Source organism: Lynx canadensis, chromosome B2 (assembly GCF_007474595.2).
Source record: "Lynx canadensis isolate LIC74 chromosome B2, mLynCan4.pri.v2, whole genome shotgun sequence".
Taxonomy (NCBI): Eukaryota; Metazoa; Chordata; class Mammalia; order Carnivora; family Felidae; genus Lynx; species Lynx canadensis.
Window position 1 is genome coordinate 145,243,984 of NC_044307.1, and position 17,392 is coordinate 145,261,375.

The window sequence follows — 17,392 nt, forward strand, 5'->3', positions numbered from 1 at the left end:
TTTTAGCCTGTACCCCATGCCGTGGGTATTTAATCAGATGACATCGTCAAGGCACCTAGCAAATGCTGCGCATAGTAGGTGGTCAGCCAGTAGCCAGCCATGAACTACTGTAATCTGCATGGTAACTTTATGGCACCCACAAAGCTCTGCAACCACTAAAGGCGAGAGCGAAGAGGTGGGGGGAGAGAGACAGAGGGAGAGTGTTACAACGACTTCTGGACCAGAGTGGGGAGCTGTGATTTATGGCTTCATAATGAAAGCAACAAGAAACCACAGGAGCATTTTTAAACAGGCGCACAGCAGCATCTAATTTGCATTTTGAAAAGCGCACTCTGGCTGAAGGGGGACCAGACTGTGAGAGTCGGCCAGAAGCAGTTAGGAGGTGAGTGCAGTCTCCCAGGGAGGAGGCGATGGTGGCCGCGGCCAGGCCAGGCGGGTAGCAGCGGAGAAATAGATTCTCAGGACGCCGTTAGCAAGAAATCCAAACGTTAGATCTCACTGGGAGGAAGAGTTTTCTTTCCTTGTTTTGTTTTTTTTTTTTTTTTTCACCAAGGGCTTTCAAATTTTTTTTTTCATTCATAATAAATACATTTTTAGGGTCACACTGTAAGAGAATTTAAAAATCCAGATGTATATAGAGGAAAATGTAACATTTCCCCCTTGATGGCCTTGTGGCCTGTCCCTTAGGCTAGGCTGGACTACATCTCCCAGACTCCCTTGTTTGGTTTGTTTCCAGTTGGGGGGGGCCACAAACACTCTTGGGAGGTCTGGCAGGTGGAGGGGACAAAGCGGCACTCTGTAACACACACACACACACACACACAGGGCTGCAGACCTGCTGATTCACCTCTTCCGCCTGAGGCAGCATCAGAGCTGGGTCTCCAACTGCCCCTCCCCCCGCCCCGCCCCCAGCTCGTCTGACTCCTGGGCCAGGTTCTGTGTGTCCCCTCGCTGACGCAAGCCCTCCTAAGGCTTCGGGTTGCACTTGGGGGTTCCAACCCCTTGATCTCCCCCACTTACATCCATCACGCCTTGATTGCCTGCCCTTGGGGTTTCAGGCTTCAACATGAGCCGCAGAGATGACACCCCCAGCTGCAGAGACAGCCCGCCCCGCCCCACGGTGGAATAAGGACGGGTCCCTGAGACCAGTCCCTGAACAGGCGGCTGCCTTATCTCCCCGCAGCTCTCCTCCCCTTCCCCCTCCCGCTCCCTTCTCCAGGGTTCACCTCTAGGAAGAGTTTGGAAGGAAGCCTTCTAGTCCCATTCCTAGGCATTTACTCGACGCACACACACTGGCTCATGTGTTTCCCACCCACAAGTGGGTTCATATTTCATCCGCCTTTGTAAAAATGTAAATATAGTGATTTTCTCCAAATGGTGTATTTTGAATCTTTCCATGTTGACACATATACATAGTGATATTAGCACACATTTGTTGGGCTCCAGCCATGTGCTGGGGACTGTCCCAAGGGCTTTGCACGTGGTATTGCATGAAATCCTCACATTAATTCTATGAGAGTAGGAGGCACTATTATTATCCCCATTTTGAAGATAAACACAGGCACAGGGATTTCTGTTCAATATATGAAACTGCCATTTGTTTTAGGTCAAAAATAACCAGAATGACAATTTCATAAAGGGTAACATAACAGCTGTGCTGTTCATGCTATGGATATACCACGATTTATTTAGCCATTCTGCTACTGATTAGCATTTTTACTGTTACAGATACGGCAATAAACACCCTCGAAAATGCATGTTTTAGAAAAAAAATATTTGTGAAAGTATTTCTCCAGCATAGGTATACACAAAAGTAGAATTATGGGTTGAAGAGTACGCATATTTTCAAATTTTATGGGTATTTCCAAATTGCCTTCCAAAAAGATCCTACCAATCTACGCTTGAATCACCAGCATGGGAGGCGGTCCGTTTCCTACCTGTCTGGGCTAACAGTGGAGCGCCTAGCAGTCTGGGACCACGCGTGTCCTTCAACACGAATTCCCACAGAGCGCGGGGCGATTCTTGTCAGTTACCTCGCGACACCCTCCAGGCAGCACCCGCGTCCCTTCCTCTTCGTGTCTCCGCCACCCTTGTCCCAGTACCCACCCTGGTAGGTGCTCAAAAACCTTCAGTCGAATGACTCAGCAGTTGACGTTTTAGTGAGATGTGCCATGTGAATAACTACACGCAACTTACAAATACCTCCCCGAGCGAGGTTTCATTCACCCTCTGGTGTGGCTGCTCTCGGCGCTGTGGGTCAGGGCCTGGCTCTGCGGTTTCCCAGCCAACTGCCAGGCAGCCCCGAGAGCACCTGCCTGGTGGACTGCTCCCACGGGAGGGGGGCGGGACATCGGTCACTTGAGCTAGATGCACTCTGCCCTGTGGCGTGTTGAATGTCAGGGTTCTGGCGGCTGAGGGCGCAGGATCCTGGGAGGTCTGCCAGCAGCTCCCTCAATGGCCTGTCTCGCGGGCTCTCACCATCTGCCCAGGATGGCAGCAGATCCTGGGATTGCTCTGACCCTCTCCCTCCAAACGACCCTGGACAGGTGAGTGGCGCCAATGACGCCCATGAGAAAATGGGGGGAAAAATCACTTGTCAACTGTTGGGATTTGCAGGCCCATCAGCTGGCATTACGACGCCAGGGGGCAACAACAAATACTACCAGGGCAAATATAAGAGATGCAAAATGAGGTCTTTGCCCCCAGAGCACTGACCTTCTTGTTTGTGTATCCAAACCAACCCTCATTGAGCAATCAGAAGGAAAAAAAAGCAATGGAAGTTTTTGCCTCACGAGAACTGGAGCCAATAACTGAGGAGTTAATTGAAAAATAGTGCAGCTCGGAATTAAAACAATAAATCACATCAAAACCGAAGCAGAAGAAGGGGGAAGGGGAGCTCCTCTGCCAGCCCCAGACAAGAGCCTAGAGGCTGCAGCGGTGTCCTGAGAGGGCTCTCTCGGTGGGAAGATGGTGGAAGGAAGGAAACCAGGCCAGCACAGTGCCAGCAGTTTGGAAGTTCCCAGGGCCTCCCCAGGACCCGCTCTTCCATACTCAGTGGTCATATCTTGGCCATGAGGGTGAGCGAGTGCAGGGTCTCTCCGGGGACATGTCCACTCGGGCTACTGCCTCACACATCACCGACCACGGGCAGACTGTAGGAAGGCACAAGGGAACAGGACCACTGGGGTCCCTGCCCGGGAAAGTCACTTGGGAAGGTGGCTGGGATTTGACTCTTCCAAGGTCAGGTGCTGCAGGTAAAGAAAACATCCAGACAGACCTGCTGACCTCTGGGCTCCTGATTGTTTGGTGAGCCAAGGAGGTCACCCCCCTGAGGCTGGGTCATCCATGGGGGGCCTGGAAGTACTAATGGCCACGAGGCAGAAAAGGCAAAGACCAGCAGAAAACTTTGGAGCGTGGAGAAGCCACTATTGTCCCTCAGTGATGTCCCCATGGAGCACCTCACTAACTAGAGCCTTTGGGTGATGCCGCCTGTGTCTCCTTGATCAGCCTGTACCTGCACTCTGGAAAAGTGAGTGATGAGTGGACCCACGTGCGATGGAAGGTGGCTGCAGCGAGTCCGCACGGAGACCACGAGTTGCACGGAGACCACAAGCCACCCCCACATAGCGTCCTCAGACCACCGGAGCCACCTCCCTCCCGGCTCTTCCCGAGGCCTGCTGGCCGGGCACATTTTGCTGTAGGTTGGAATAATCGGGCTATATCGGTGGCATGAAAAAACTTCCTTCGCTGATCTAAGAAGGGACCTGGGGGTGCAGGCGGGCGGGTCCCTCCAGCTTCTTTGCTGCCCTTCCCCCAAGGAAGAGTCCTCTCCATTCTGTCCCTGAAATCCTTCTATCGGGTGGCACTGCCTTAGGTTGGGGACTCCACACGTTTTTCTGTGGCCTCTGCGGTGCGCGAGATGCTAGGGTGACAGCAGGCCCTGCAATCCTGGGACACGTGGGGGGGCTCGGCTGTGGCCCAGCCAGGAGCTTCCTCACCACACTGGCTGAAGTTCAGTGGGTGCAGAGACTTCTGGACTCACACTCTGTCTGGGTTCCGTCCTTAGTACCTTCTCCTGTCGGTCTCGGTCCTAGGTCCTCGAGAACATTCCCATATCATCATCAATGCAGACAGCGCTGGGTGTTGTGGGTCCCGCCCCGCCCCAGCCCCAATCCTCAAGCCCCTTTGCTCTGACCTCAGAATAAATCTAAATGGAGATATCAGTGTTTGTTCAAGGCAGACAACGGAATAGATGCAGGGGACACAGGAGGAAGGGAGGCACGCCCCTCACCTGCAGTGAAAGCCCCTTTGAAAAGGGAGAGGGAGAAACGTGAGTTTCCTCTGGATCTGCAGGGCCTCACTCCTCACCTTCGCACCGAAACTGGTTCCTCCCCAAGCTCTTTCCCTCCTCACCCATCCCCTCCCACCCCCTCCCCACCCCTCCTGTCCCCACCCATCCCCTCCCCATTTCCAGTCCCCACCCATCCCCTGCCTCCCCTCTCCTGACCCCACCCATCCCCTCCCACCCCCTCCCCACCCCTCCTGTCCCCCACCCATCCCCTCCCCATTTCCAGTCCCCACCCATCCCCTGCCTCCCCTCTCCTGACCCCACCTATCCCCTCCCACCCCCTCCCCACCCCTCCTGTCCCCACCCATCCCCTCCCCTTTCCAGTCCCTACCCATCCCCTGCCTCCTCTCTCCTGACCCCACCCATCCCCTCCCACCCCCTCCCCACCCCTCCTGTCCCCACCCATCCCCTCCCCATTTCCAGTCCCCACCCATCCCCTGCCTCCCCTCTCCTGACCCCACCCATCCCCTCCCACCCCCTCCCCACCCCTCCTGTCCCCACCCATCCCCTCCCCATTTCCAGTCCCCACCCATCCCCTGCCTCCCCTCTCCTGACCCCACCCATCCCCTCCCACCCCCTCCCCACCCCTCCTGTCCCCACCCATCCCCTCCCCTTTCCAGTCCCTACCCATCCCCTGCCTCCTCTCTCCTGACCCCACCCATCCCCTCCCACCCCCTCCCACTCCTCCTGTCCCCACCCATCCCCTCCCCTTTCCAGTCCCTACCCATCCCCTGCCTCCCCTCTCCTGTCCCCACCCATCCCCTCCCCATTTCCAGTCCCCACCCATCCCCCCCACCCCTCCTGTCCCCACCCATCTCCCCTTTCCAGTCCCCACCCATCCCCTGCCTCCCCTCTCCAGTCCCCATCCAGTCCCTCCCTCCCCTCCAGTCCCGTCCCCTCCCCTAGGCAAACCAATACCCAATTTATCACATTCCCTTCCCTCCCACTCCAGCAGCCTCAAGCTGCATGTTAATTCCTTGTGGGAAGGAGGGACACCCAGTTCACGGGTTCTCCTCAGAGGCACCGAGTGAGTGGCAGGGCCACTGTGAGTGGCAGGGCCTTCGGCCGTCTGAAACCTATGACAGATAAGATTTGCTTAAGATTTGCGGCCAAGGTTCCTACAATATGATACAGCAATTTTGAAATTTCTGTTCCATCTAAAATTTTTGGTTTGCCGGGGGTTACCCGGTGGCTCAGTCAGTTAAGCCTCCGACTCTTGGTCTGGGCTCAGGACGTGATCTCACGGTTCGGTTCGTTTGGTGACGTTAAGCCCCACGCCAGGCTCCACACTGACAGCCAGGAGCCTCCTTGGGATTCTTTCTCTCTCTCTCTCTCTGCCCCTCCCCTACCACCCCTGGAATCTACACTTGGGGCCATACCTGCCTCTGCCCACTACTGGGGCCAGTTTTACAAACTCCATTTGGAGAACCGGTGGGGGCCAATTCCCAGTGCTGCGAGGCAATGGCCAGGAGGGGCCTGGGGCGCAAGAAGTGACTTTCACCGCAAAACCCCAGCTGCGGTCTAGGATCTCAGGGGCCGATGGAAGCACCAATGCCAGGTGGCTATAGAGACACACGGCCCGGAGCACAGATTTACGTCTATTCTGTTTGCTGCGCCGCTGTTCCGCTTAACCGCAGGTGGGAAACAAGAAGTTAGATGGACAAAAGGAAAAGTGGGGTAGGAGGGGAGGCGCCTATTTTCCTGTCTGGGAAGAAGGGTAAGAAGTAGCATGCACTGACTTAGCTCAGAGCATCCTGGAGAGCCACTGTCCCTGCCCCCATCTTGCCGATGAGGACAGGGAGACGGTGGGGCAAGGCAGCCGGCCACACTCCTAGAGCGGGGACGTGAGCCTGCCGGGTGTTGAACCCAGAGCTGGGGACACTGGTGCCCGCAAGGCCCCTCCGAGGTTGCACAGACACTAAAAGCCGTGATTATAAGGGGTGGCGTAGGGGAAAGAAAGAGAGCATTTGGGGAGGGGGGCGGATAAGAGGAAGATTACGGTGGAAGGTCAACCCTGGCCTCAGGCAGACGGTGGTCATTCCTTATCTATAAGATAATCAACTCAGGGCTTCTGGTGAAGGTGAAATACACTCAAGTATTTAAAGTATTTAACCTGCAGCCGGCACACGGCTCTTCTCCGGCGTCTCACTCTGACCAGCGACCAGACAGCCCTGAGGACCAAAGACGTAATTAAGAGATAGCGGAAAAACAGCCAGTTAAGAGATGAGCAACCCACCAGGCTGAGTGTCCGTGTGCGGACCGCCCCTCCATCTGTCATCCCCAGACACCCCGTCCTCAGTCTCGACATCCCTCCGGACACAGCCGATGCTGAGCCCACCTGACTCCGCTCTGGTGGGGGTGCTGAGCGGAGGTCTCATCACACACGAGAGGCAAACCGGCTGCAGAAAGGACCCTGAAATCCACACCGTTGAGCAGAGCTCATTGTTCGAACTTGCGTCAACAATACAGCCTCCCCCGCATCCGGACACGGGGGAGAGATGCTACAATGGGAAATAGTAGTTTCCTAATTAACTTTATCTAATTTAAAAAATTGTACAATCACATCCATAATGATGTGTAATCTATAAACTAAGTATATACAATTATGGGTTTATAACCATTTTTATAATTTGATAAAAATTAAGGTTAAAACTTAAACCTCTCGTCTTCAAAGGACCCCAAAAGGCAAAAACAAAACTCTGAAGCGTCTGGTGCATGATGTGCTGTTGTGTCTCCATCCTGTACGGAAGGCGGGCGGGGGACACGCCTCTGCCCCGGCCACGTGGCACTGGGGCCTGGGAGGAGACGGCGACATTCTCCGGTGCACCCGTCCTGTGCCCTTCACCTGGAAGCCATTCATCAAGTCGCAGGCGCCCGCCCGCACTCTCTGGGCCCCGGGCAAAAATTGGAATAAAAATATGAAACCGAAGATTTACTGGGAGCTGAGGAAACAGGGAGGTTTTGTCTGGGCTGTGGCGCCCAGGGGGTCTTGCTGCTGAGCAGGTGCTGAGCGGCACGCACAGGGTCAAGGGCCGAGCGCGTGGGCCCGGGGACGGTAGAGTGAGTGAAGTTCCGTAACTAAACGCGCCCGACGCAGCTGCTGGGGTTTCTGATCTGAGAGCAGACCCTACGTGCTGGTCCCCGTCCCCCTCCAGGCCCGATGTGCAGCCGCCTACCCCCTCCTCCTCGTCCTCCTCACTCACAGCCGGGCCCAACCAGCTGCAAACTGGCTGGAGCCGGCTCCTCCCACATTCACCTTCTCCTCCTTCCCCACTCCTGACTTCACCACGTCTCTCCGTCCTTCCAGGCTCAGGGCGTGTCCATATTTCTGTGAAGTCTCAGATCCAAGGCCACGGAGCCAGGTCTCCCTAACTTCCTGATGCCAAGTGTGCCCCACTCATTTGGGCACTTGCTTGTGTTTCGTTCTGAGCCACTTCCCGTGAGCTCGGCGGCGGGCGCCTTTCTGCCACAGCCAGCTTTCCCGCCGCCTTCCCACGACACCACGCGGGGAGCCCAGTGCGCTCGCCACACTTGCGTCCACGCCCCGGAGTCAGCCCGGCTTTTCCCACTTCTGTGTCCGGGTCATCGGATGACGCCGAGGCCAGACGCCCAGAAAGGCACACACGGCACACCTGTGCTGTCGCCATTTCATGGGGCCGCTGAGGAAAACAGCGTCTAGAAAGACACCGTCGGGGAGAACGAGGGAAGTTTGAGAAGCCCCGCGGCACGCGTCTGATAGAAACTGATCTGCCAGGAGCGGCATGGTGCGAAGCCACTTACTTTCGACAACACACCCTCCTGCATCACCGTCCCTCTCCCGGCCCCCGGAAAGGAAGTGCCTGTTTCTAGGCAGGCTTTGCCCTTGGCAAGATACGGAGGAAACGGACTTGACCTGGTATGTTCTTGGAGCCCAGATCGTAAGAAGGTAATGTTGCCACACCGTAACTTCCTCCTGAAGCCTTGAGCGGGAGGGCGATGAGGGGCCGTGAAAACATGCCTGAACCGCGCAAGGTGAGGGGGGTGCTGTTTCCTTCCCCACAGTACACAGAGCCTTCCAGATGAAGAAGAGGGGATTGGGTAATGGATTTTGAGCTAGAGGTGGCCTGAGAGTGCCTCACGGACTTCACGAGTACGAACGTCACCAGACTTCACAGTACGAACGGTGGAGTGAATCATGTTAAGGGTGAAAAATCAGCTTTTTATCAGGTGGAGTCAGCACTCTGCTTCCAGGTACCGGGTCAGTCTTTCAGAAAGGCAGGATGTCAAGAAATACGACTATCTCGAGAGAGAGGAGTGTAAAAGCTGGGGAGAAGCCCTATGCTTCCCACCCTCAGTCAGAACCTTCAGATGGGAGGAGAGGGAAAGAAAGGGTCTAGAACCCAACCCCCCACCCCCCACCCCAGCACTCTGGTGCCCTGACGTCTGGCTTCTCAAAACTCCCTTCCAGTTAAGCAGCTCAGAGGTCACTGGGCCGTGGCATCTCCACCGTCTGATTTTCCAGGCCTGGTTACGTGAGTGACCTTACTTACCCAGTCATCAGATCCTGGGCCCACCGGGGACCCAGCACAGTTGGAGGTGCTTGGATATGGCAGTGAGCAAGCAAATTCCAGCCGGGGAGATACAAACGCACGGCCACAGAAACACGTCACTTGGAAGGTGGCTGTCAGTGCCGTGGGGACAGCAGGGGGCTGTTGAGAGGGGGGCGAGGCTGATCTTCCAGTGGGGGTGCTCACAGGAGGCCTCTCTGGCTGTCGCGGGAGTTTAGCGTGAAGCACGCCCTGACCTAATTGAATGTGAGCTGCTAGAAGGTGACCCCTGCCAGACGAGGGGCTGGTTTTGTCCACAGGGGCGTTTCCAGTGCCTACAGCTGGGAACACAGTTAAGCGGTGACAGGCTGCTGTGGGGGGAATAATGTCATTAGGTCCAGGGTGGAGACCAGGGAGCGGGCCGAGTGACCAGCCAGGGAGAGGGCAGAGGGCGGTGGACATGTGGAAGGGAGCTGGGTTCCAGCGGGTGGAGCAGACAGCGTCTGTGGATGGGCTGGATGGGGTGCAGGAGAAGAGAAGGTCAGGGAGAGATTCTGAGGTTTCGGCCTGGGTAGCTGGGGTGCACGAGCTGGGAAACATGGGGCGGGGAGGGAGGTGCGGATGGTGGGGGAACGGGGGCGGGGGTTGGGACGTATTTGTCAAGCGAAGGGATCCTGCGGTCCTGGCTTGGACCCACGCAGTGGTAACGGTGCTATCCCACCTTGGCCTTCAAGCCTCCCCCTCCCCTGGCACCACAAGCCACTCTGTCCCCAGGCCCTGCCCCACCTCTTCTCTCCCAAATGCTGCTGGTCATTCTCCTTAAAACGCTTTCCCGCTCAGTCGCCACGTTAGGTTTCAACGCCTCCCAGGTGGTTGGCAGGACAAGAAATTGAACTTCACTAGGTCTGGAAGCAGCGAGAGCTCAGGATTAGCGAGCACCATTAGCACCTGGATTTTGTTCTCTATAAACTGCCCACAGGGAGGAAAAGCAGCCCTGCCGCGAAACGTTCTCTTGCACAACGCGGAGCCTGGATCCATGGAGCGTTTGTGCCCGACTCCCAGTTACCAGGGAGGGAGGAGCAGGTGAAACCCCACCCCCGTGAGCACTCACACACTCAGAATGTGGGACCTTCGGCAGGGCAGAGGCAAGAAGAAGGCAAAAAAGGGTGAGAGGGGTCTGTTCTACCATAAGAAAGACTTCTAGACATAACAACCAAATGCAGTATATGGACCTTATTCAAGTCCTGACTTCAACACTCCAAATGTTACAAAAACAGAAACAACTAAAGACAGCTTGGAAGCCATTGGAGAAATCTGAATCTAGATGGTATAACACGATACTAAGAGAATTTTGATAGTTGCGATAATATTGGGGTTATGTTTTGAAGGTGTACTTATTTTTTTTCTTTAATGTTTATTTTTGAGAGAGAGAGAGAGAGAGAGAGAGAGGGACAAAGCATGAGTGCAGGGGGCCGAGAGAGAGAGAGGAAGACACAGAATCTGCAGCAGGTTTCAAGCTCTGAGCTGTCAGCACAGAGCCCAACATGGGGTTTGAACTCCTAGGCTGTGAGATCATGACCTAAGCCAAAGTTGGACTGAGCCACCTAGGTGCCCCAAAGTTGTCCTTATTCTTTATAAAACATGCCTTGTGATAATCTGGAGTGGTATTTCATGATCTACAAGGTCTGGGATTCACTTTATAGATGTCAGTATGATGAAAAATTAAGTCTAGGTGCTGTGAATATGGGGAATCCTTACACTGTGTCCTCTAACTCATATTTATTTGTATGTTCCATAATAAAAAAGCAAAAGGCAACAAGTTCCCTCTTCCATAGAAGAGTATGTCCAGGAAGCACTGAGTCCAGGGTCAAGGGCATTCCCCCAAACACCTTAGTCCTGCCTCAAGCATTCACTGCCGCTTCTCTAGACGCAACAAGGAGAAAGAGACAAAGACGAAAATCTTATGAAGATACCCACGTGTAAGACGTAGACCAGCTCCGCAAATGGATTTCTGTTTTTTTCATTTCTGAAGGAGATGAAGATTAAAGTACAATTTGAAAATAATTTGCATTTCAATGCCACTCTATTAAGCGATGAAAAGGTCTAAAGTTCTCCAGAGCGTGAAAGCCGTCACTTCTCTGCTCTCCCTTGCTTGCTCCGTGGAGTAGCAATTCGCTCTCAAAATCTCGGCTGTTCCGCTGTTCACGCTATCCCTGAGTCAAGTTCCCAGGCCTTGAGGCCACATGGGGGTCAGTCCATGGAGGTCGGACCCCTGAGTTTCACCCCTTCTCAGCAGAGTGACTTTGGGGAGCTCTGCCCGCCATCTCAGTCTCCTGATGTCTAAAGTGGGGACAAGGCCGCCAGTAGGCCGTGGCGAAGCTCTCATGTCAGTGGTACATAGAAGCCAGGTGACTTCTTGTTAATGGTTATTGGCTGTGGACGATGTTTCCGACCTTGATCAAATAAGTCTTGCTAAGGGGCGCCTGGGTGGTGCAGTCGGTTAAGCGTCCGACTTCAGCCAGGTCACGATCTCGCGGTCCGGGAGTTCGAGCCCCGCGTCGGGCTCTGGGCTGATGGCTCGGAGCCTGGAGCCTGTTTCCGATTCTGTGTGTCTCTCTCTCTCTGCCCCTCCCCTGTTCATGCTCTGTCTCTCTCTGTCCCAAAAATAAATAAACGTTGAAAAAAAATAAGTCTTGCTAAGTGCTTTCTCTGCCAGGTCTGGGCATTGCAGGGTGGGCTGGGAGGAAATCCTCCAGGCTTTCCCCCAGAACGGAACCACCAAGCGAAATGGGGATTTATCAACACTTTGCAAAGGGTCTGGCTGACAGCAGACTCTCAAGGGCAATAGACTCTTACCTGTCTCCTCCATCCAACCCTGGATACAAGGACACCTCTCTGTTTACCTGATCCAAATCCTAGTGCCCTTCAAGACCCCATCAAAGCTCCCTCCTTTGGAGAGCTACTCCAGACCCCAAATTGAAGTGCCCTTGACTTGTGAACTAACTGGTCTCTGTGCCTTCCGCTTAGCGATGGGAGGTTCATATGCCTCTGGGCTCTTTTATATCCTTGAGCTATGACTAAAATGTGTTTTTTAAATTTCCAGAGGTGGCTGAAGCTCAGACTTCTACTGCCTGCTCCTGAGGTCTCAGTCAGAGCGGTCCTCCCAGAATTACTTGCTAAGTTGTTTTAAAGAAAGAACGGTTTCTTAAAACCAAGAAGTATGAAGGCCATGGTCATATTCTGAAGTGTTGACCTTCCCATATGCACAAAGATGTTACACCCTTGTTAAGCCTCAGGTCCAAATGTTCTCCTTGAAGATAAGAGTCCTTTCCCTACATCCTTGAATGGAAGTTCAACTTTGCAAGCTGGGTGTACCCTATACCCGTGTGGGCGAAACCCACATTCAACACTGAGTTTCTGCCAAAGAGCCTGGAAATAAGGCACAACCTGGTGCTCTCATGGTAAAACTGTAAAAACATATACCAAGGGACGGTGCAGGCATGTACAGAGTCACCTTAAAGAGAACCAATGGTTTCCTGGCCAAGACTCAGACACCAGCTTCATTTAAAGAAATGGATACAACTGTAGGAAGAATGAATCAACCAGAGGCATGCTGGTCATTCGGGAGTGAGGCCTGTCCACATGGCAGATACACCTCTACCACTGCATACCCATCCAAATCCCTTTGCTGAGATTGCAAATGTACTCCTCTACCTCCTGAATGTAATCTGAACTCAAGTGTAGATCAGCTTTCAGGGTAAAAATGTATTGATCAGCAAATGTCAGCATTCACTTAACCTTATTGTCTCCATTGAGAAATAGATTAACTGCATTCTAATTTTCCTGCATAAGTGTATCAGAAGATTGCTTAATATTAGTTTGTTAGAGCCCGATTAAAATAATAATAAATCAGTGTCATAGACTAACAAAGTGAGGATTAGACTCCGGAATGTGGTAACTATTCTGAGTACAACCAGCCTACGGGGAAGTCCATCCCTCATCCTGCTATCTCTAGAGCTCCTCTCCAAACAGCCATTTATTTGTGGCCGGGGATTTTCACTTACAGCCCACCCACGGGTCAACTGTGCACCCTACTATAGTTCCCCCTGCCATCCACTGCCATCGCTCCAGTCCCCAGTCCTGCTTTGCCCACGTCTACTGCTATCCACCCTCTTTTTCATTTTCCGTGGTGCCCTGTCACGCCGATGACCTTCTATCTGGTCCGTCTGCCTCCAGTGTCACATGCTCGTCTCATCCAGCCTGTGCCTGATGCCAGCTTAACCCTGTCAACACCCTTGTTGGCTCCCCACCATCTGCAGAGGCAGGGAGACTCCTTCACGAAGTCCTCCTGCTTGGCTCACCTCATTAGTGCACCTCTTCTTCCCGCACACCTTGAGCTCAAGTCCAAGTGAATTACATGTTATTCCTGGAACTACCTAGAACTCAGTACCTACCCCAAGGTCTGGCCTCTTGCTCAAGCTCCTCTCTTGGCCCAAAGACCCTTCCTTTCCAAGGCATGTCAAAACCTGATCTGTCCACCAGGTCTCTGCTCACCTGAGCTCTGCCCGTGAACTTGTCCTAGATGCTACCCAACCCCTCTGTCAGAAGTGACCTGTCTCTCTTCCAAGTCCCCCCGTTTAGGGACTCTGTGCTGATAGTACAGCCAAGTCAGACGGACCTGATTTGAAATCTCACTCCATCACCTGCTAGCCTTATAACATCGGCATGTTACTTAACCTCTCTGGCCCTCAGTTTTCCCTGTTAAAAAGGAATAATATAATATCACTCACAAAATTGTTGTCAGCATTAAGTAAGACTACTGTCTGTAGAAGGACCTACAGGTAGCAATGGCCAGTCAGCCTGATTCTCTTCTTTCTCACATTCCAGAGGCCTGTTTGGTTGGCATTAAGAAATTACTAATCACTTTGAGAGCATCTAAAGCAAATTTTAGAATCTACTTAAGATAAATACCTGCTCTTAATTTTCATCTCTTTGCTGTCTCCTCTCACTTTCCCCTCATCGAAATGTAATTAGGCTTATTTTCATGCCTCTAATTTGCTACCCACAGAGAAATACATATAGTGTAATTTTGAAAAGGATAAAAAAATTAAGATGCTAAAATATACACAAATCCAAAAATAATTGTTAGGGTCATGTGAAGGAGAGGCTGCCTTGGGATTGTTTTTTAAAAAACCTTTTCTTCAGGGCACCTGGCTGGCTCAGTGGGTAAAGCATGTGACTCTTGATCTCGGGGTCATGAGTTCGAGCCCCATGTTGGGTGCAGAGATCGCTAAAAAAAAACAAACTTTAACAACAACAAACCTTTTCATCACATGAGACACTCCTTCTCTCAGCCTAGGACGCCACGAGGTACTTAACTTTGTTTCTTTAATACAGGACCAACTTTGGTGGAACGACGTTTAATTATCGAGAATAATGTATAAATTGGTTCTTCTTCACGCAGAACTGATAAATGAGGCTGCCAGATAGTTCTGAATCTATCCTAACACCAGCTGTTTCAAGTGAAACATCTTCCTAGTGTTTTCAACAAGATAATATTCTGTCCCTGTTAAGGTTGCCAGATAGAACACAGAGCGCCCGGTGAAACTGAATTTCAGATAAACTACAAATGCTTTTGCAGCATAAGTATGTCTCCTGCAATAGGAAAGGAAAGATATAGTGAAGTACGAGCCGTGGACTATCTGGGGCGAATTCACACTAAAAAATTATTCGTTGTTTATCCGAAATTCAAATTTCACTGGGCATCCTGAGTTTTTATTTGCTAAATCTGGCAGCCTGAGTCCTTAGCAAGCCAGCAGTAGCCATGGCAATGAGCACTGATGAGGCTCTAGAAAGGCAGCTCTGGGATGGACCGGAAGCTCTCGGGGCTGACCGGCCTCGACGGTCCCACGGGCTCTCATGATCACCTCGTGGAACCCTGACAGCCATCCGGGAGATGGGCTTGCCCCCCCCCCCTCCTTTCCAGATGACAAGATGCAAGGTCCAGGGCCCCCCAAGGTCACAGATCTGAGGGAGCAGGATTCCGGCTACCATCTGGAATTCCTGGTGGTCGATGGGAGAGTTTTCTCACCTCACTGACCTCACGAATAAGCACAACACGTGTTTCTTTGAATTTTAGCAATTGTTAAATAATAAGCCTGTCTTCAATTGTATCCCAAACTTTCAAAGGTCCCCGAGAAATCATTTTACTGGGGTTTGTCTGAGCTTTACCTAATCAAGTTGGAAAGCCAGTGAGTGGCACAACGATCCGTCACTAAACCCTAATTGCTCCCCAGCCCCGGGGACACCAAGGCCAAGAATTAAGAGGCTTTGCTGTCTGTCAAGTGTCCTAGGTAATCCCCACCAGCTCTGACTGCGAAGGCTACTTCCTGCAGGCAAGCCCAAGGCTGACACAAGGGCTCCGGCATCCGGGACTCACGAGATGCAAGGTAAGGGAACCCAGCCCAGGTCGACTGGGGGACGGAGCGCGGGGTGGCGGGGGGAGGGTTGGGGAGACAGTGGAAGGACACAGAGGGATGGTGCAGGAGGTGTGGGGGGGGAGTCAAGGAACGAAGGCAGAGGGGAGGCACACATCGTGGGCAGGCGGTGAGCAAGGCTTGTCACACGCCGTCACCCATTACCTAGCGCCAGGGTCACCTGTGCAGGCCTGGACTCCATGTCACATTTTTATCAGTCCTGAGATGCTATTTGTTCTCGTTTTCACATGCCTGAAGGCAGGGCATCTTACGGTCAGTGGCGCAACTCAGCGTAATCGCAGTGTGTCTTTTTCTTGCTTAGAGATATGTAAGTCATGATGCACGTCACAACTGGTGACATCTTAGATTCTGTGAAAGATAGGAATTTGAAAAAAAAAAATCGGCTTAGGAAGCCGATGTCCTTTAGACAGGCTGCATCTGAAATGCGGCCACGTGTTAGAGCAGTGCCAGCGGTCAAGGTAGCAGGGAGGAAGGGAGGGATGAACAGGTGGAGCACTGGGGTGTTTAGGGCAGCAAACTGTTGTGTACGATACTGTCATGGCCCATACGTGATATTATGCATCTATCAAGACCCAAAGAATGAACCCTGATGTCAACCATGGACTTTAGTGAATATCAGCATATCAGCATGGGTTCATCAGCTGTACCAAATGTACCACACTCATGCAAGATGCTAATGGTAGGGAAACCGTGTGTGTGTGTGTGTGTGTGTGTGTGTGGCCGGTGGTGGAAGTGAGGGTTCCATGGGAACTAACTGTGCTTTCCACACAGTTTTTCTGTAAACCTAAAACCATTCTTAAAAAATAAAGTCTATTAATTAAAACAAGCCAGGGTGAGTTGATCCTTTTATATTTCTTTTTATATTTCTTCCATAAAAAAAAATGTTACAGGGGCACCTGGGTGGCTCAGTCGGTTGAGCGGCCAACTTCAGCTCGGGTCATGATCTCACGGTTCATGAGTTAGTTCGAGCCCCGAGTCGGCTCTGTGCTGACAGCTCGGAGCCTGGAGCCTGCTTCGGATTCTGTGTCTCCCTCGCTCTCTGCCCCTCCCCCGCTCATGCTCTGTCTCTCTCTCTCTCTCTCTCTCTCTCTCTCTGTCAAAAATAAATAAACATTAAAAAAAAATTTTTTTTTAAATGTTACAGAAAGCACATAAACTATTGTTTATGTTTCTGCCCTTGCCGGTTTCTCTCCCGCCTTTCAGCTGGTGTGAGTTCTCCGTGGCCCATCAACAGCAGGCTGATGAAACACTTTGTCATGAAGGAAGCAAACAGAGGTGCTATCAGATCCCTGGCTTTACAACGCTGACGGAGAGAGGAGAAAGACTCTCCACTCCACCTTCACCTCCAACACATCAAATCTCTGCAATCATGGGGACGCGAAAGGGAGATCAGCAGCTGCCAAGCCCCAGTAGGTCCAAAGGAAAAAGGAATGATATAAACATGACCTTAAATATCCATCTCTCAGGTAAAGGCAAGCAGAAAGGAATCAATTATTATGAGAGTCAATGGCTTTGGCTCTTGGGACATAATTTGATCTATTTAACGAATAGATAATATAATCTAAGGTCACAATGGTAGTCAAGGCTTGTTATTTGTTCTTGACAAATATATCCAGTCTTCCCAATCTAGATTTCCCACGAATAGAGGTCTATTAGACTCACTGCTACTTCTGGTATTTAAATCTCCCAGCATCATTACATTGGCTTCTGAATCCCTAAAGATATAATACTAACAAGGCTAATGACCAGATTCCAGGTATAATAATGTATTTACTAAGTGCTTGTTACGGGCTATGGGTAGTGGCAACGTTTACAAACATTATCTTATTTAATGAAGTAGTTATCATACAGAACATGAAAATACCAAAGTATAGAAGACTTGAGTAGACACACAGGGTCACAAAGCCAGACTCTACCTAGGCCCAGTGGACTCCAAATCCCACACTCTTTTTTTTTTTATGTTTATTTATTTATTTGGGGGGGGGGGGGGGAGAGAGAATGCACAAGACAGGGAGGGACAG

The 17,392-nt window shown here is 51.9% G+C and overlaps 1 protein-coding gene across 6 annotated transcripts in view; it reads right to left on the reverse strand.

Moving 5' to 3' along the window:
• Nucleotides 1-17,392, reverse strand: part of AGPAT4 (1-acylglycerol-3-phosphate O-acyltransferase 4) — a 126,606-nt gene that overhangs the window by 33,045 nt on the left and 76,169 nt on the right. Inside the window, exon 1 of one of the 6 annotated variants that reach the window (XM_030316744.1) lies at nt 15,516-15,712. The exons of 4 other annotated variants lie outside the window; for them this stretch is intronic. In XM_030316744.1, coding sequence (XP_030172604.1) covers nt 15,516-15,552 — 37 coding nt within the window. In that variant the 5' untranslated portion in view covers nt 15,553-15,712. Of the gene's footprint in view, nt 1-1,020; nt 1,091-15,515; nt 15,713-17,392 lie in introns of those variants that run through there. One more of the 6 variants, XM_030316745.1, reaches the window with a different exon arrangement.